Here is a 21,520-nt window from a genome sequence, read left to right on the forward strand (position 1 = left end):
TTAAGTCACGACTATTGATGTCATTGTCTGATGCATTTTACAAGTGACTGGTGTTTGTGGCAGTTATTTTTGATATTGATCAATGAATGGAACTTCAGTTTGGCAACAAAATTCTAAGCCTAAAATTACAACTTCGGGCCAATAGATTGTGGTGTTCACAAACCCCTGCTTAGAGCTATTTAAGTGGTCATATTGGCATTATGCACCCCTCATCTCTTTAATTAGTTAGGTCTTCTTAATCAGCCACATATGAGTCAAGCATCCCCCACTGCTTGGATTAGCAACTAATCATTGATGTGTTTCAAAAAGTCAATTAGGGAGTAAGAAACTTTCCCCACATCAATCCAATCTCTCAACTTGAATGGAGTCATTCTCCTCATTTTTGAGTAATTACATAAACGCAAAAATGAAGTTGATCAGTTAGGGAAGTGACTATCAAAATAACAAAGTCCAAAATTTGATCATCACAAGTTCACTTTATCCAAAAATAATTGTAGTGGCTGTTTATCAAAAAAATTGGATAAGTGCTCGTTGTGGCAAGAGGTCTGATTGAGGTAATAAGAGGTCTCACTTAGGCAAGTGATGAGTGAAAGTTGAAGTTTATCTAATGCTTTGTATTAAGTAATTACTGAATAAAAATCAGTATACCTCTATCTTAAAATTTCAAAAATATATTAATTCGAAGTATGCCTTTCATATAATGTCAATTTCAAGCATTAATCATTTTTCTTCCTTTTTGGAGCCCTACCCCTCTTTCTGCCCATCTTTTATATCCTCACCATTTTTGAGAGACGAATAAAGGCATTTCTAAAGTTTCCTTCTTCACAATTGGTTTGAGATCTGCTCTTTCTTCATCTTCCAAATCCTTTTCCCTTCTAATTTCCATTTACATTTTACCCTTTTATGATTTTTCCTTTCAAGATTTCACTTACCGCACCCCTAATATGCCCTTCATGACTCCCTCTGCATTTATGATATGATATGCCTCCGTATTTGAACCTTGCCTGGATTTCACCATCTTCAACACCACCATGAAAACTCAACAGCAACAAGATCAAGGTTTAAGAAGCAGAAACAACATATGTATGTAGAGCATTAGAAGGTGGACAACCAAAAGTGATGAGATCAGGATATTCAAAAACATTTACTACAACAATGGAATCACATTGCCAACTGCTGCAGATTCAGAGAATCGCTGCTTGTCACAAAATTGAAGGGAAAAAAAGTAGCATGCGCTTTTTAGAGAGAGTACGTGTGCATGGAAGAAAAAGTAATACGCAGGGTATTCCTCTTGTCAATGAAGAAAAAGAGAAGGTTTTTGGGGAAGAAAAAGAATGAGGGGAGGGTAAATGAGGAAAGGTCCGCTGCTGTAAGAGGTGGTAAGAGGATAGTAAACGGGGGTCGTACTCTTCGATGAAAAGCTTATTCGTCTGCACACGTAAGTGTTCGCTTAGTCCCTGCTTTGGCAATTAAGTGCTAAAAGGTCACAAGGTAACCTAACTTTGCTTACGCTTAGAACATAAATCGATTGCCCTGATCTATTTAAGATTCCTGTCAACCTTAAAGATTCTAATAAAATTGTTTGGTCTCTGTTTGTGGAAGTTGGCATTAAGATTGTAAACAAATCTCACCAAGTTGCTATATGACCAACCAAATCCCACAACTGAAAATGGAATGCTAATGATAATTGAATTTGAATAGTCTAGTAGATCATGCATTAAACCAATGAAGTTAGCTACCAAGTGATTATCATCAGCTGTTCTATTCTGAAAAATCCTCTGTCCCATTTCTACAGTGTTTCACGGTACTTTAAACAACATACACATGAAGAACCCATCATTTCACTCCAAATGCATGAAAATATGTCTAATGAGTTTCCGGGGATTATTTCACATTATCTTGCGACATCAAGAAAGCATGAAGTGCTAACCCTTAATGAAAAGACTTTCATTCCCATACGCACTAGATCACAACCTTTGCTGTTGATGTCCATCCACGTTTGCATGAGTTGATACTTACTGTTGTCATTGGCTGACGAGTTCCATAACCGACTGTTGCATGTGCCAGTTACTTTAGATCTTCAATCCACGACAGCAACCTTAGCTTGAGTCAGCAAAACTCTACGCTTCATTTGACCAACGGTCCTATTGATTGCTCTGCTCCGGTTATGATCCCTTCCGACCTTAAAGATTCCAATTGAACTCAATGATCTCTGTTTGTCAAAGCTAGCCACAAAAGTGAAAACAAATACTGTGACCTCCCTAAATAACCAACCGAATCCCATTATCAAAAATTAGGCCTATATAGTGCCGTAGACCTATATGGAGCCCAATGTATTACAACTATAAAAATATCTACACCATAAAGAGAATATCTTCAGTTTTTGTAATCTGATAAATCTCATATGTCCCAATCCTCCGGTGTTTCACATGATTATTAATGACAGACACAAAGGACCATCAGGACACTCCATATGTTTTCAAAAGATGTACAATGAATTACAAGGAGTTATTTCAACTTGTCCTTCCAATAGCAGCATCAAGAAAAGCTTGCAACCTTTATTGAAAACCTCGAATCTAAATACACACCTTCTCTACCAAGGCTTCTCGATTACTTAGCTTTATCCTCTCTGCCCTAATCTCCTCAAGTCACACCATCTGCTTCACAAGGTATTTACATATAAGGTGAAATTATCAGCCATGGTTTAGATACCTCAGTGTTGTTGCCTCTCTAAGCAAGGAGATGATGAAGCTGGAGAGAATTACCAATTCAGATCAGGTGAACACAGAAATCATAATATCCTTGAGGTGACTCATATGTTGTTGATTTATCCCAATGCCCCTCATTGTTTCTGAGAGAAGCTGTTTTCAATGCAAATATTTTAATAAAATTAAAAACCAACTTCCCTTGCATTAGCACCTGCTTTTCCACATCCACTTCAAGGAGAGAGCAAGCATATGTTGTACGTACCGATGTTTTTTACAGTATTTAGGGTCCTCAGTACGGCTTTGTTATTAAGATGGTTTACGTCCAATGTCTATACTTCTATTAGTACCAAGAAATGCTGGTTCAAGTCATATCACATCTATCACAAGATCTTCAGCAGCTCCATCAATGCCATGTGTAGAAACACCCATGCTATGCACCAGGAATCCTATCCAAAATCATTTGCTTACCGTCTTTCTCCTATATTGGGTAATTTTTATGACCACAATAGAAATTAATCATATTCCAAGAAACATGTAGCATGCTATAATAATTTAGCATCCTCACATTGTGATAGACACATCTTCTCTTTGTTTTTGGGGCCTCTAGAAGGATCTTAGAGTGTCTAGAGTTGGGCCAGGAGGGTCACTTAATGCCTTCTTTTTCTTCTTGCATCCCTAAAATATTAAAATATAAATATTTAACAATGATGTCTTTAGTTTACTAGAGACATCGACATATTATTTTAGCTCGGTGGAAATAAAATCGTCCTTATTGTGTCCCATGCCAGGATAAAGAAATACAAGGATTTTTAGTCTGGGGACTAATTGAAGTAATGAGCCATGCACTTAGAAGAATGATACTTGTGTCCTTAATTCTTCTCTTTGGAGTGTGTTCTGTGACTTGTCAATAAATTTTTACCATGTATGTAGCAAGGTGGAGTGCTTGACATCTATACTCTTAACTTTAGGAGAACTACTGGACGATGTTAAATTAGGTTTAGGCTGCGTTCTAAAAATCCCCGCCTAGGAACACTTAAGTGGCTGTAAAACGTTAGGTCTACACTCGCATAAAGTGTCCCATTCCTTTTATTAGAGAAGTAACGCTACAAAAATGATATATATTGGACTTTTTGAGGCAATTATAGATCCTGGGAGGCAATTCTGATTGGGGATAATCATGCTTGAACTGACGACTTCCACCACGTCAAGGTAACACTCTACCGCTGAGTTGTGGTTTAATACGATGCAAAGCGAAGAACCTTACCAGGGCTTGACGATATCAAAATTTTAATTCTCAAATGTGTTCATATTCTAAAAATAATTACTTTTATATATGGAAATGAATCGCTTAAACGTCCTCATAAGGTCACTCGACCGCCTAGCTTCACTTAACACTTTTTAGAACACTGGGCTTATTACGCCTAAGGTTACTTTCTTATTCAGACTGCTAGAATCCTTGTATCAAATATACATACATTCATTTGCAATACTAAAACAATAGAATATATTAGTTGCACTACGAAATCGAAAATTCACTGTGATGAGGCACATACTCGCAAGGCTAACTCCTTTTTACATTTTACATTCCTCAGCCAATTTCAATTTTTCACTTGCTAGTTAAATTGGCAACTTGATTGAATGGGTCATTTCTCTCACTATATTAAGCATAAATGGTAACATCTTCAATGCTATGAAGACTCAATAAGAATCAAAATCAGAACCTGTAACACTTCTTTAATATCAAGTTTACCTTAATGCATGCTTTTGTAGAAAATAAAATCTAACTTAGCAAGTATCATGTTGCACACAGGAAATTCAAAAAAGCAATCATACTATAAGTCGAATAATTACATTGATCTAGGAACAATTACAATGGTATATATCTTGCTTCCGAGAGGTAAGACCCTCTCCCAAAGGCTCAGGTTTGTGTCTAGGAAACAGAATATCCCTCGTAGACTCTACACCTCTTATCTATACCACCCCACTACATTACCTACTTGTACTACAGCAGTGGTCACTTGTACCCAACCAACTAAATTTAACCTGCACTACAAAGGGTATAACAATGCCCTCCCCAAACTTCCACCTTGTCCTCAAGATGGAAAAAATCAAAAGAATACCAACAATTTACCTCAAAGACTAGGGCGGTTTTCGATGAAGATAGGTATAACAAAAAGAATTGAGTGTGCCACATCTAAGAGCTCTCCAATACGTATCACATGGTTGTAAATCACTTCGATTCAACTTCAAACCCTCATACTTGTATCTTTGATTCCCACCAACCAAAGACCTTCATTCTCGCACTAATTATTGAAGTTCGTAACATCTGAATATGCATCCAATCCCTTATCCATTCCATCCAATGCAGGATACATGGTACGATAAACACCAACCAATCTACTAGCCACATATGTCGGTTTAGAGATCCCCCCAGTTGTCCTATATTCTTATTCCACGAGTAAGTATGTGCACCATCACTTCCAACAACAATCCTATTAGTTGGGATAACTAGCAATTGTACCGGAGCAAAAACTTTTCTTGAAAGACAAATGGTCATCATCACCTCCTCCAAGTTGTTCTTAATTAAAACATAGTCGACTGTCTCTATTTTTACAATTGTTCATGTCACAGTAGCCATACCAACACCTGTTGCTACTAAGGTTAGGGAGTCATTGATGCCATCACCAAATATATCGACTATACTACCATCTTTTTGGAATGAATGGATAAAGTCCGCATTCTGAGTCAGCACCACCCCTGTCGTTACAACTTGAATGCCAATCTCATTTGTAGCAACCCTAGTAACACGCCAATTGTCTATGGTAACCATGATGGATGAGACGCCTATTTTGAAAAGGCCCTCCACAACAAAGATAGTTGCTTTTCTCTTTAAAAGATTTGCAACTCCCACAACATCAAATTAGTTCAAAATCATAGACCACTAGTATTCCATTCCTTACATTCTTTTAGACTGACCAACAACTTTTCAATATTGATTGGGACGATAACCCCTTTCTTAACCATTAGGTAACGTTTGGTATGCAGACTGGATGGGACTGGACTGCATAAGACTGGATGGGACTAGACAGGACTAATTGTCAATCATGTGTTTGGCACAACTAGAAAATGACTGAACAAATCTGTTAAAATGATCAGATGACCCCTATTATAGTGTTATTAATCTTTGTTATGACAAAACCAAGTAAATGTATAAATAACTTCATTTACAAAAACTAGAGTGAATGACATTTTTTTCCTTGTAATTTATAAAAATAACTACCATGAATTACAAATATATAAATAATTGTATTTATTTATAAACTAACCATATAAGAATTGTTTCTCATTTTATTTGTAATATGCACAAAAGGAGGACGTAGGAGAAGTAATAGGTTTTCATTCGCAGCATCATCTCCTTAGTCCTTCGTCTCATTGACGCCTCCGCACACCACCGACCACCATTGCACAACCACACACAACCACGAAGCTTCAAGATATGGTACCTTTCTAATTAGTATTCAAGCACCAATCCAATAGAGCCTGAAGCAACACTCGTAAAACATCAAAAGAAAAAAATACTTGAGTACCAGATATGTGTACCAACAAGTTTAAGACTAAGGTTCGATTTGTGCAGAAGCAACACTCAATTTGATAGAAGAAATCGATTTGCAGAGAAAAGATATCGAAATGCGACGGTCTAGGGTTTGATTTAAAAAATTCAAAAATCAATTTGAAACTAAATCGACTTGGATGTCGAAGAAGCAATTATCTGGATTCAATATTGTTCCAGGGTTCGATAGGGAAAGAATGATCAGGGATTTAGAAGAAGCTGATGGAAGCGTTTTTTGTTCTAGATATTGTTAGGATACAAGGGCAATTTGGTCATCTAATGTTTTGTCCGTTGTTCCACCTATTTTGGTGGAACAAAAAAAACTCGAGGTTTGTCCCATGAAAATTAGATTTTGTCCCATTTTGCCCAACCTCATTGTTGTCCCATGGCATGCCAAACATGGTACTAATTTTTTGCCCCGTCCTGTCCGTCACATCCAGTCTGCGTAACAAACACACCCTTGCTCTTTTGTTGCCCAACAAAATCAACTCATGTATCCCAGCATTATCTGGATTGGCAAGCCCAAATGTATAAGGGCATACAACAACCATTGAAATCAAAGACACTAAGTGCAAACTCCATGTAGGTGCCAGTTTGAGGTGACCAGCCTTCTCCCATTTTATTCTCTACCTTAGTAGAAACAACATGGTGGATGTCGATCTCCCTATTTATCAATGAGTACCACTACACTCAACCGCTCAATAATGCCCACTCGCATCATTGTTTTTGGATTAAGTAATCCTATCATAGAGTTTGTGTACCTTATTTTTGGTTCCACAACTACGGCTCCACCACCATCCAACAACTCTATATTTTCTTCCAACTCAGTATTCTCCTCTAATTTCTTGATGAACTTCCCCTGTTTTTAGGACTAATGACAACGATAATTATGAGAACATTGACGATAGTGGTGAGAACAGTGGCAGCAGCAAAGGCAGCCGTGGTGGTGGCGATTAGCCAACGGTTTCGATTTTTGTGGATGTTGGTTAAATCCCAGTATAGAACTTGAGGGTTTGGACGAGAAATAGAGAGAAGTCGATGGTGGAAGTTTCCAAATAAACATGGCCAACCAATCTCTATGTTCGTTGATAACAAAACAGGGTATGTCATGAAAATTGAGTATGTATTTAAGTTTGGAACAGGCATGGGTCAAATCAATATCACCAGATTAGGATTGGGCTTGGGCCAAATTAAAACCATTGGATTGAGCTTTGTTGACATCTCAGTTTGTTGTTCTTTGACTGGATCCCCATCGTTGACACTTTTGTCGTGGCTTGCATGTCATGCTTGTGGAGGGAACGGTGCTTGATGGCAAAAATGACAGAGGAGGCAGTAATGGCAATTGTGATGGTAGAGAGGGTGGTCATATCGGTGGCAACAGCGGCTCAAGATGGTTATGGTTGTAGACTAACCCAACCCTTCCCTCTTAATAGCGGAAACATTCTCAACTACTCTGGATCTTCTTCTACCTCAAATCCAGGGGTGTTCATCAATGGCTTATCATATAATTTGATTAGCATGTTCATCAATTTATTCACAGTCTCCATATCCCTCGTCAGGATTTGAAATCTTCCTTCAATGTTCTCTAACTCCCCTTATGGACATACCCAAAGTTACCTTCCAATTCTCCTCTAAGTAAAAAATGAAATTTGACATCCAAGATCGGTCTCGCTATGATACCAATTGTTAAGCACCAGAGATTCAAAAAAATGGAATTCGAGAGGTCAAACCCTCTCCCAAAGGCTCACAATTGTGTCTAGTATACAGAATACCCCTCATAGACCCTCAAGACTCTTATTTATACTACTCCAGTACATTACCTACTTGGCTACTTGTACTACATCAGTAGTCACTTGTACCCAACCAACTAATTTAACGAACACTACATAGGGCATAACAGATAATTGAGAATATATGGCAATATGTATAACTAAACATCTTGTATTTGTGTGAATATAAGCAGATAATATTATGATTATGTTTTCATCCATATACTAATACATAAAGCAGTTGTAGGAAAAGCATGATCATTTGGATTTCACAATACAACATCATGTTAAACTTAATTACATCAAAGTAATGCTTTAAGTTGAGAAAAGGAAGAAAACACCGGAATCCCCAAACTTCATGGTTTTGAAGTTTTGATGCATAAAATTACCTAAAGCCATTGCAACAGCATACGGATCCTTGGTAGCTAGATGAGAGATGATCTCCAAAGAATGTCTAACGGCCACCGGATCAGCAAATGAAACACTGCGGTAAATATGAATTTATTTAGAGTGAGTTTAGTTTAGTAACATTCCTACAAAGATACAACACTTGATGAAGAAAAACTAGGTAATCCTCAAAGAGGAAACTTTGCATTATGTTCACCACTTGATTTCACATCAATAACTTTGCAAGTGATGATGCATATTCAGCAATTCTGACCACTTAACAGCACATCACCAGAAGTTAAAATAGATGGTTTTGGAAGTTCATGAATATATATATATATATATATGGTTTCTGAAAGTTGTGGACTAAAAGAGATATGGCATTATAATTCCATAGTTTCTGTAGGCAATTAACCTAAATAGATCATAGATGCAGACTGGCCAACAAAACTTCTACTTATTGGCATTTATACTGTTAAAGTTCAGGTCAAACGAACATATCCATGACTTTTATGGAGGACCCTAGATGGGCGAGTGGACCTAAATATGTAAACATAAGAATCACCTAATCTAACCAAACTCTAGTTCTATCTCCCAATACTCCTCAAATTGGAGAACATGGAACAAATTGCACCAAAACATTCAAGAAATAGGAAACACCCCCTAAAGTTTCCTGGAAATTGTTCAATCTCTATAGCTTTAAAAAATTTAAAGTTGAATATGGAACTTTCTAACACCGGCGAAAATACCCCTAAAGCTCAAATAAATTACAAAACACCACCCTGATCTTTCAAAAAGTGACCACAAACCTTTGGCTTTCAAAACAAATCATACAAATCAAAATCTCACCAAACAGATTAGATTTTAATTTGGCACATGTTCAATTGATCAAAAAAATTGATCAAAGGAGCTTCAGAAAGACCACAACAGGTGACTTGCTTCACCACAGCTTGGTACAGCAATGGTCTTGCAGAATAGATGAGTAACAGTGACCCTCGAGAGAGGGGGTCAGAATAGGGTCGATGGCAAAGGGTTGCAAAGATCACGAGCTAGTATCAACAATGAAAAAAGCATGAGATTTTGGAATTTGCACAAGGTGCCACAGCCCATAGCTGCAAAAGCTGACGGCTCAGCACAGTTATCGAAGCAAACAAAACCAGTTATTGCTTTGGTGACAGCTCTTGTAGCTTATTTTGGTGGGGATAAGGTGTTGGCCACAAAATTACCATTTGACAAAAAGCTAGTAAAATTATTTTTCACAATTCAGACCGCGCATATACATACATACATATATATATATATACACACATATCACTGACCATGATTAGGCATGATAATGTGATTATAACGATGGTCTTTGCAAATGATAAAAATAAACCACTCACTTATTACAGAATCGCCAAAACAATGATAAGTTAACATGAAGCTAACTACATATGTTAAAAGGCCAAATAATTATCAGCAAAATCAAATGTTATAGGATGAAAAAAAGTGATAAACTAACCCCTGAACTGCGCGATGAAGAAATATTGGATTTCCTGGATCCAAGGGAAGTCTTCTCAAAGCACTTATGGCAGCATATTGGAGATTACTTCGAATTATAGACTGTTCATTCACATTAAAAGGATAAGGAATACTAAATCAAACATAACTACAGGTGAAAACATTATGTTATGACATATATCATGTGTGTTTGACTGTAAAGATGAAAAAAGCAAGGGCACTAAATATTTCCACCGTAAAGGTGGCTGCTTTAAGGAACCACAAGGAACACCTTAAAGGCACAAACAGATGCATAAACATAAGTGAAAAGATAAGCCAATTTGGATAAAATATCACTATAATGAGTTAATATAAGTAATAATAGTTTGACAAATTTAAACCAAATAAAAACAGATATAACTTAAGATATGTGCATTTAAGACATGGAACTTGCAGGCTTGGCTTAAGGGAAAAGCAAAGGGTGTGTTCCAAACAGTTATCTTAGATGGGAAGAAACACAGGTATGCCCAACAAATCAAAGAAACCGGGAAGTTGTGTGTGTTCTTACTCTCTCAGCTCTCTCTATCTCCCACATACTCTTTCCTCTCTTCTACAAACACTAGACTTCAATACCACTGTTTGCTGAAGATCTCTGTCAACGTATGCGCAGGAAGATGTTGAAGATCAATAAATCCAGGAAAATTGACTGGTGTATGTAACTGCTTTAACGATCTTTCTACATCCCTCCTTGCTATCTGCAGTTGATGTTGTACAATCACATTACCCCTTTATTACTCAATACATTCCATTTTTATTAGCATGTAACTCATCCTTGTATGTTCCTAGAAAGACACCAAATTGACACTTTACTCCCCCTAGGAAGTTAAAATGGTTGATTGATTTTGCATTCAACTTCCAAAAATAGGCATTTATGCCTGGTATCACCAGGACCAAAGCACACTGTTAGGTTATTTTATTTTGTGTCATGTCACTAGCGAGATACAATCAAAACTCTATCACGCTCTAATCTAACTCTCTCCCCCTCAAGCCATATACAACTCTGTGATGCCCTTCATCCTCCTTGTGACACCTCCATTACAGCAGCCTGGTGTCTTGAAGAAATCAGATACATCTATAAGGCCTGTCCAAAAATGTTCCCCAAACGGAAGGTCCAAAAATGTTCCCCAAACGGAAGGTCCAAAAATGTTCCCCAAACGGAAGGTCCAAAAATGCAATCCATGAACATCCATACACTCCTATTCTTTAAATTGCAATTATAGTCAGTTAGCACCTTCGGAAATCTTGGGGAAGCTGTCAAAAACATTCCCTTACCAAAGGTTAACTGATTAAGTAATATTCAGTCTCTTGAGCAGCCATTCACGTGAGGAATCAAAGTTTTTGTCATCCATGACAATGTGTCCAGTACTTGAAAAGTATGTCTGAGTAAATGCAGAATACAAATGGGCAAATTTTGTGGTTCAATGTAATCAAATAGGCATTAAATCATTATTTTCTGAAGCAGTGGAAACCGCAACCATTAGAAATACCTCTTTATCACCACCTTTTGCCCCAAATATGCCTTTCTTACGTTTATCTGGTGTATCAGCAACCTGATCAACAAAACATGCTTCAGAAGATAAGCAACAAAATTCATACGTTTGAATAAGATAATAGAAACAATAAGTGCAATCCACAAAAACAAAATGCTTAAGCACAACATAAATGGATAAATAAGTATTACAGGCATGAACCCCACAAAGAGAAAGCAACCAAAGATGTGGGAGCTAAAAAATTAAATTTAAACAGAAACAATCTATTGCTAGTCCCTATAAGCTAAAGACATAAACAGGAGGAACACCATATAGTTTAAATAAATAATCAAGAATCATGCATAGAATTTTATATGAACGAACCTTATCAAGAATGCCAAAGACAATTTCGTACAATTTTTGCAAAATCTCAGAACTGTTTGAAGCATAAGTAAGAGCCTTCAGTGCTTGAAGCCTTCGTGCATGAACTTCAATAAATAAATAAAAAACATCAGTAGATAATGCTGTAAGGCTATCATTGGAAGACGATCATAAAGGGTAGATTGACCATCACTTGAAGACAGATAAGGAACATCCATTTCTTATTACTGTTATCGTATTAGAAGGGATAATGCATTCAGAAACAAGTACACAACCTGCGGGTTTCAGCCAATATTTACCAGTTAAACAGAAAGATTTCCTGGAATAAAGCTCGAATCAACTGGCAAAAGTTAAAAATTCCCCTTCGGTTACATTCTGGGTTGAAAATAGTTCACAATATTTCTTAGAATAAACCTGCAATTTATTTTGCTTCTTGGTGCACCTTCCTATAGGATTTCCCATCACTGCCAGTTCCCAATTTTTAGGACATTTTTTGGAAAGGAGGCGGAACTCATGGCAAATTTTTAGGACATTATCATGAGAAGAAGAGTTAAAATCACCCGAATGACTTATTTACGATTAAAATTCATATATTACCTGAAAATAATAATCTAAGATGCAAGTCGGATTTCTTAATGGAGAAGTTCTTTTCATTCAGCTTGAGCACAGGGATCAAACTTGTTAACAAAATTAGCTGTTAAGATACCAGGAAGTTTCGTTGCACTAGTGAATGATGTAAGAGTTCGAATGAAGATTGATACATGCTACCAAATGCTTATGGCATAGACATATGTTCACTTGCAATTAATAAAAAGCAAAACAGACTGAACAGCTTGCCACCACAAAAAATTAAGGCCTCCATGTGGACCAAGAGCACTATCATCAGATGGTACATCCACTGCAACATGCCAACATAATGACTAGCCACCCAGTTACTAGATCCCAATTTTGCTCAGCTTTATCTGTGTAACTCATTCAGGGAATCTATGTCTTGTATAGATGAGATTACAACCGTTTATACACAAAATAGTAACGAATGTTATGAAACTAAACTTTAGATCTCTAGAAAGCAAACGCTTAACTATCTAACAATGTACAATATCTAACAATCGAAAATCTAAAGTCCGAACAGACATGGCTAATGGCTTTCTTAACTTCAAGCAATCATCTCAATTGCATGCCTGTACCCATGCTTCGTTTGGTATTTGATTACCATAGCAGTGAAATTTTGCTATTTGTATTAATATAATAACTTTCTCAGTCATGTTATAAGCTATGGTTCCAAATAGCATCTTGTCAAGAAATAATGAATCCGGCCTAGTGAGAACGTTTAATATTACCAAATTTCTAACATATGTGACACATGAATTAGATCAGACATCAGTGGTGCTTTATGCATATAATCAGATACTGGGCATGTCCTAAAACTCCACACTGAAGACATCATAATCAGACTCATCAAATTCCTCTGAAAATTATCTTCGTCACTTGCAACTTATAGGCACAAAAGAAACCAAAAGATGGATATATAATATAGATGGCTAAGAGTAAGACATGGCAAATTAAACCAGGGAATAACTTACATTCAATATCAGGATTTAAGGCCTCTGAAGAAAGTCGATCTAGTATTCGAGGTACAACATCTGCTCTTGTGACTCCACCAACAGCATCAATGTCAGCTAAAGCATCCCAATTAGGGGTAGGAATCCCACCACCCGGAGTTAGACCTTGTGCTCCAGTATCCGGCAATATTCTTGCTAAGTAATAATAAACATAACGTAGAATAGTCCTATCCTCACATTGCTGACCAAGCTACAAATGGAACATAAAAGAATACAAGAATATAAATTTGTACTTGCATGTTGTAATCAATCAGCAACCAAACCAACATGAAATTCTATAGAAAAATTGCAGAGGCCATGGAATGTTCTTAAGAGCACATGTCAAGCCAATAAAATATAGAAATAGAAAAGATAGATATGTCCAACAAAATTGCTATGTAACATACACAAGCAGAAGTTGGACTTATAAATGATCATTAGCAGAAGCTCTATTTCACCAGAAAATCACAAGTGATTTTGTAACACAAAATTCAGCTGCAAAGAGCTCTAGCTAACCATGGTTCAGGGACATCATGTATAAACTATCAAGCCTACTTTAAGTAAAGTTTCTGAAGCAACACCTAAAGCTATAGAGTTAGGGAAAAAGGGAGATGGAGGAAAAGCACACATCATGACTAAAGGTTTACTTCACTATCAAAAACTTATACCAACCATAGATCAATAGACAGCAACCCTAAATACAAAGATCAGAAGAAAAAGGAATAACAACAAAAAGGTCAAGTGAGATAGATCTTAAAAATTCATCACAAATAGCAAACATTGCAATTTTATGCAACAAAGGAAACTACTAGTTTCACAATGTTTATAGGGTTCTGTAAAAAGTAAATGATGTATATTGAAATAGATATTCAACCCAGTTACTATATCCATATTTACAGATGTGTCATAACTTATTATAAGAGACAAACAAAAAGTTCATTATATATGAGCATTTTAGCAAAATGGTCTTATATTTTAAAAGGGATGTGGCATCCACTTGTAGGTTATGAAGAGTCATGTAATTTATAATTTATCAACAATCTTCCAAATGTACACACTACACATTTTAGAAGTGAGAAATATAAACAAAAAAGTTCATACCATAAGAAGAGAAGGTGCAAGAGACGGATCAACAGAGTTATACACTGCAAGTTTCGGGAACACATGATGCACCAACTGTCTCTGGGACTTTTTCTGCAGAGATGCAATACAAAAATTACAATTTAGCGGATACCCAATGAGATATGTGGTATCTATAGTTATTCAAGTTCAGGCATAGAAATCATACTTGGTCTGATGAAGCCGCCAATTCATGGATACTCCTTGCAAGTTGTGCATAAGAAACCGGCTATATAAAAGAGCTTAAAAAGAATTAGCCAGTATGAAATAAGGAAGGTAAAAGGTCACAAGCCAATATAAAACACTGATTCTAAATTAGATATTGAACCGCTCACAAGCAAAAAGGTCAATGTCAAATTAGGGAACATCAAAATGATCAAGGTATCGCTAACTTGAGACAAACATATCAGTAATATCTTGGGTCTCCTTATTTTAAACTTTAGCATAGGATGAAGGACAACCAACTGAAATCAACTCAAGTGACTTACAATTCTGCCTAATTATATGTTGAAATAGCACAATTATATTTCCATATATTTCCAATGAAATTGCCACAATTTACATTCTGGGATATCTCACGTTACTAGCCGTTCTTTTGTTTTTTTGGCAAAATTTCAAGCTAAAATTACATATTTGTTCATTGTTATAGCTACAAATTACACAACATTCTCCATATTTCATCGAATTAAATAACATGATATCCATCAATATCCGACTTTGCAGTGAAGATTCATCATGGTATACAATCTTGCCTTTTTCTTGTGTTTATGGGGTATACGAACAGCGGCTCTGGCAGCAGAAACCGCATCGCTTTGGATCTGCATCAAAGTCGATCTCTTAGACTTGCGGTCAGTAGTTGTCGGTGCCGCAACCGGTTTACTAAACGGGCTTGCAGACCGCTGATGCGACGCCGTTGAAGCCTGCGCTGGCGTGGAAGAGGGTGGAGGTACCGATGTAGGATCTGAACTAATGAGATCCATCAACGTGGTTCCGGAAGAATCCTATCAAATCGAAAATTACAAAAAACCAACGAAAATCTTAGATTAAAATGTGATTTTTTTCATGAAAACAAATTGTGAAATGGAATTCATACCGCCATGAAATTCGATTATCAACTGAAATTGGTTAGTCCAGTCGATAATTAGCAAAATTGGAGGAAGAGGAAACAGAGGATCGTTCTAATTGGGGTGCTTCAGGCCTCTCCGATTTCGTTTCTCTTACATGAGACCCCGGTATTTCGATTTGGCTGTTTGGGTTTAAAAATGGAAGCTTTTGCAAATTAGACCCGTCTCTATTTGAACCGAATAAACAGGATCTTTATGTGTAAGATCCCACATACATAGGTGAACGAAAGTTAATTTCTATGCTGAGGTCCGGTCGATTCAATTTATCCACTTAGGTGTCTTAAAAAGAAATTTATACTTTCCATATTAGACGCCTCTTAAAATTGTAAGTTTATGTGTAGGGACAAAGCGGTCAATACTGTTAAGATTGTTATGGTATATTACAGATAGTATCAAAATCTTGACGGGGGTGGATTGTAAGATCTTACATTGGTTTGGGAGGAAAATAAAAGTTGTTTTATAAGGAACTGGATACCTTATCTATTAGAAGTGTTATAAAACTGTGAGTCCATGTGCTCTGAGGTTGAAGAAGACATGAGGATGGCTCAGCTTATAAGTCAACTTGACCAATCCACAGTAAAAATTCTTCTTCGTATCTTTGGATGTGGTGAGTTCGACTTCTTTTATGAAACTGAATGAGAAGAATATTTGAAAGCTGCATAAGAGCTGAAACAGCATCAACAGCTGAAACAGCATCAACAGCAACTCAAAGATAGTCTAGAGTTAGCCAAGGCTCTAGCTGTAGCTGATGAAGCTCATGTTGAAGGGAAGTTCACGCAAAGTGATTTCATCAGTGCTCAAGCCGTACTTTTGACTTAAGAAGTTGAACAGAAAAATCAAAGAGTATTGAAACTAAAGGATCATGAGCAGAATTTCAAATGTCACAATCAGCGGACGGATGAAAGATGATGGTCTTCTAATTTATATGGTCATCTTCCGAGAGAACCATGATGTCATAATGAAGTATCCCTCCTTTTTGGCAGGTATGGATTCTATGAGTGGCTTGAAATTCGACATGCAATTCGAAAGTCCAAATCAAAGCATAAGGCTTACATTGAAGAAATTCTGAATGAACTATTCAAAAAAGTGTTGAAGATCATCGAGGTTCCATCTTTACCACTGAAGACCTCTCGAAGAAGAAAAACCCTTTTTGATCGTGGAGAAAGTCCATCCCACAAGAACGAGCATAAAACAAAATTCTAAGTGGATGAACTCTTCAAGAACAGAAAGAAGTCAGATATCTCAATATTGAATCTGACACTACTTGAGAAGAGACCCTTTACTTCCACTCAGTGCATGTGAAACCTGAGTATGGACTTATGTTCATTGATTATAATGGTCAATATAGGTTTTAGTAAGTATCTGAGTTCCATCTCTGCCCAACAGATCATTTGGAGTATTTTTCGAACTTGGTTGAACGAAGACCTTCTCGGAGAGATGATGGATCGTATGATTAGAAAATAAAAGTTGAAAAGAAAGAATCAAGAAGAAGATGTTTTTGAATACATCTCCTTCAAAGATCTCGATTTAAAACCCTCATACTTTTCTTTTCTTTCAGTGTATAGTTTTTTTTAAGCCTACCAAACCAATTGTAATCACTTGTAATATTTTAACTTGAATGATATTTCAATGTACTGAAAAGGATCCGTGAAAGAGTAAATGGGAAATATGCTTACGATAACTATTTATCTTATATCCTCTGACTTATTTTTTGTCAGTTAATATGCTCTCAGTGTTGAGTTATCTATGTTATGTAATTTCATTCTTTTCTTTGTAATCCTTTACAAATAAGTGAATTTCCATAATATACTCTGATACTGAAAGGATCCCAAAAACAGTAAAAGAGACGTGTATCTTACAAGTTATTTTTCCATACTGTAACAACTAAGCAATTTTCTTTATGTTTCTTTGTCATCATCAAATAGGGGGGATTGTTGATCCAAACTCTCTCAGTGATTTGATGAAGATCCTTTATACTTAGCAAAAAATACTTAGTTCTATTTTGTTCAATTTCAGTAATCATCACTCAGTTTGTTCAGTGATCGTTGAACATGTATTTAAACTTTCCTAATGAACAAGTATTATTCAAGAAGACAAAAATCACACCAAAGAAACCTTCGGCATTGTTGAAGATATAGATGAAAACAAAGACAAATGGTTTGTGATCTAAGGCGGTTTCAGTGATAACAAGCATGCCTACAATCAAGTGTGAAATCTATTCAAGATTCAAAGAACACTGAAGAAACCCTATAGTTATGCTAGTGCCAGTGATCAACGAATCTTGCTCTACAAGATTAGTTTTTGTCTTATCCTCCTGCATACAAAAGACAACCCCATACCTCACACAGTAAAGCAAACGTACGGAGTCACTCTATTGCCTCAAAGCATGCTTACCTACTTTGTGAAAGGCTATTATTCATATACAGTCAAAAACATGTATAATTGAAGACAAACAACAAGCTCTCCTCTAGAAGTTTGTCACGTGCTTTGCACCCTCTAACTTACATTAAATGCAATGGGTATAAATAGCTAAGGAGACTCTCTTCTCCATAAAGAGAAGAATAACACATACATGTAAGCTTACTCTAAAGCAAAGTTATAACATTTGCTAAAAGAAGAACTTTCTCTCTTGCTTTTCTATATCTTGTATGCTTCCTAGATTGTTTAGATAAGTTATGTATCTTAACTTCTTCCGCAAACGATCTGTAAATTCTATATTGTTTTTCTCATGTTAATAAAGGATTTAAAAAAAATGAAAACTATGTGTTCGTATTCATCTCCCCTTCTACAAATTGTTACCTATAAACTCTTGTATATTGGTCTAGGACCAACACCTTATGATTTGATTTGGATTTCTGGATTGCGTTCCAAATCTCTAACCACTCATAGAAGCCATATTTGCTCAGATATGATGGATATTCAGTGATAGCTTGCTTGTTCACTTTGAAGATTACCATTGATAGGGGTGAACACGGGTTGGGTTGGGCGGTTTATGACATTTTTACAACTCAACCCAATTATGGCGGTTTGGGAAATCTCAACCCAACCTAACCCTTGCGAGTTAGGGCGGGTTGGGTTGGGTTGGCGGGTTACTAAAACTCATAAAATTGGCAAATGAAATATGATAAATAATACTAAAAATATACCCAACAAAGTTATTAGTTATTACAATCATCTAAAAATATATCTAAAGACTAAATCCTCAAGTCTTGAAATCAATTTTCAGAAGTTCGATGCGAGCAACAGACTTCCCATTTCCATATGTCAAAGTATGTGTCCTTGGGAAAAGTTGGTGCAATAGGAAATTAGGATCCTATAGTCATCTCGTTCTACAATGCTTTCCTGCAAAAGTTGGTGCAATAGGAGATTAGAAGTTGCACGGAACATTACTCAACCAAAGAGTTCAAAATAAATAAGAACAACTTACCGCTAAAAACAACAAAAGAAGAACTATGCATCCCATATAGCCTAAGCATAACTCACATAATTTGGTACGATTTAAATGCTCAATCAAGTACGACTGTCTTTGACCTTTCCGACTCCAATGTTGCATTCTCCTTGAGCTTGTCTACAATTCAAAAAGAATATTAAACAATTTAATGAATTTATTAAGAATATGTAACTATATAAGCATGAAAAAAGAACCATTGTTAAGTTTACCGTCTTCAAGAAAGTCATAAGATGAAATTTCATCTAAAAATTCACTTATTTGAATCCCCTCATTATTCTCTTTCAACCAACTTTTTGTGCATACAAGGGCCTCCACCATTTTTGGACTCAAAGAGCTTTTAAATGAGTCTAAAATACGACCAATAGTACTAAAGGCGGATTTAGATGCTACGGTAGATATATGTATAGCAAGAACATCTCTAGCTATCATAGACAAAATGTTATACCTATTAGTATTATCTTTCCACCAAAGTACTACGTCAAATGACGAAGTCTTTGGATTGATAGATCCATCAACCAAATATCTATCAACGTCGTTCATGTTTTCCGGCACGTCCATTTGTTGTTGTTGCAAAAATGATTCCAATAAATTTTTTCCTTTGAGATTCTTTAGAATCATTATTTGGTGGTGATTCTAATTTGGTAGCCTATACACAAAATATAAGTTGTATGTTATACCCATGACACGTGTCACTCAGATACGCTGCCAACGAGTCATGTAAACCTAAAGGGTCACACACAAAGAACACATATACTTCCACTAAAGAAAAAGAATCTAAGCATGTGTAGATTATCAAAAACAAAACTGACATGGATGGGATTGTACATACCTATAAAGCTAGGTTGGTAGCAAAAGGTTTCACACAGACTCAAGGAGTAGATTATGATGAAACCTTTTCTCCAGTAGTTATGATAAAATTGATCAGGATCCTACTTGCCATAGCTGCATATCATGACTATGAGATATGGCAAATGGATGTTAAAACTACATTCCTTAACGGATCCTTAAGTGAGGACGTGTACATGGTATAACCAGAAGGTTTTAAACACCCAAAGTATCATGGTAAGGTATGTAAATTGCAGAAGTCTATATATGGACTGAAGCAAGCATCTCGTAGTTTGAATCTCGTAGTTTGAACCTTCATTTTGACGAGAAAATCAAGGAATTTGGTTTCATAAAAAACGAAGATGAACCTTGTGTATACAAGAAGGTCAGTGGGAGCATAATAGTATTCCTAATCCTATATGTCGATGATATACTAATCATCAGAAACAACATCCCAACACTTAAGGAAGTAAAAACATGGTTAGGGAAATGTTTCGCGATGAAGGATTTAGGAGAGGCAACATACATTCTTGGCATAAAGATCTATCGTGATAGATCTAAGCGCTTAATTGGATTAAGCCAAAGTACATACGTTGACAAAATATTGAAACGCTTTAAGATGGAGGGTTCCAAGAGAGGAAACTTGCCAATGGTATACGACATACAACTGAGTAGAACTCAATGTCCTAGTACTAAAGAGGACATGAACCGCATGAAGGGTGTTCCCTATGCTTCAGCCATCGGTTCAATAATGTATGCCATGATATGTGATAGCTGTCAAATTCGAAATCCCAGGTTAGCTTTTATTAAGATTATATTAGTGTTATTGAGGGTAATTTATAAGATTAGGAGTTAGTTAGGTTAGTTTAGTTGAAAATTTTAAGAATTTCCGGCAGTTGCTTAGAAAGTCTGGTTCCGACACGAAATTATCTGAAACGTCCTATACAGTACCAAATGCTCTAATTTATACCCAATATATATAAAACACTAAGTTTTAGTGTTTTAAATATAAAACCTTTCTATTTAAATAAATTTAGTCATCGTGGGCTTTTAGAGTGAAGAAAAATGTCAAAATTGAGAAAATGGCCTTTTGTGCATTTTGGGCTTTTTTTATAAAAAAAAATTGTAGTGTGAGGGTGGGCTTGGGCCTCATGGCCGGCCCCTTCCCCCTCTCTTTTTCCTCCCTTGGCCACATATAAATAACATCATTTTCCATTAATCCTCATTATTCCTTCATTCAAAATTTAAAAATTCTCTCATTTTCCTCTCCCTAGAAAACTCAAGGGTCACCTTGAGAACCCTCCTACTCCTTCATCCATTTCAGCCGAATTCTTCATCTATCTTCATCATTTTGGCAAGATTTTGAAGATACAACAATCCTCTCATTCATAAACAAGGTAATGCATTCATCCCATCATCTTTTCTTGTAAGTTTTTGGGAGAAAAACCCACTTTTATGCATTCTTCATCTTCTATTCTCTATGTTTCAAAAATATTGAGTCTTAAGGTGAGATTATACACCAAAAACATGTAAA

General features: G+C 36.2%; 1 protein-coding gene across 2 annotated transcripts in view; it reads right to left on the reverse strand.

Moving 5' to 3' along the window:
- LOC112511567 overlaps window positions 1-15,929 on the reverse strand; it is a 41,156-nt gene extending 25,227 nt beyond the window's left edge. For both annotated transcript variants that reach the window (XM_025117241.1, XM_025117240.1), the window contains exons 1-9: window positions 15,680-15,929; window positions 15,339-15,587; window positions 14,756-14,815; window positions 14,569-14,661; window positions 13,450-13,678; window positions 11,870-11,973; window positions 11,504-11,566; window positions 9,979-10,079; window positions 8,477-8,571 (exon numbers count right to left, since the gene is read on the reverse strand). In XM_025117241.1, coding sequence (XP_024973009.1) covers window positions 8,477-8,571; window positions 9,979-10,079; window positions 11,504-11,566; window positions 11,870-11,973; window positions 13,450-13,678; window positions 14,569-14,661; window positions 14,756-14,815; window positions 15,339-15,587; window positions 15,680-15,685 — 1,000 coding nt within the window. In that variant the 5' untranslated portion in view covers window positions 15,686-15,929. The remainder of the gene's footprint in view (window positions 1-8,476; window positions 8,572-9,978; window positions 10,080-11,503; window positions 11,567-11,869; window positions 11,974-13,449; window positions 13,679-14,568; window positions 14,662-14,755; window positions 14,816-15,338; window positions 15,588-15,679) is intronic.
- Window positions 15,930-21,520: the final 5,591 nt, after the last annotated feature.

The sequence above is a fragment of the Cynara cardunculus genome (assembly GCF_001531365.2).
Source record: "Cynara cardunculus var. scolymus isolate 2C chromosome LG 4, CcrdV1, whole genome shotgun sequence".
Taxonomy (NCBI): Eukaryota; Viridiplantae; Streptophyta; class Magnoliopsida; order Asterales; family Asteraceae; genus Cynara; species Cynara cardunculus.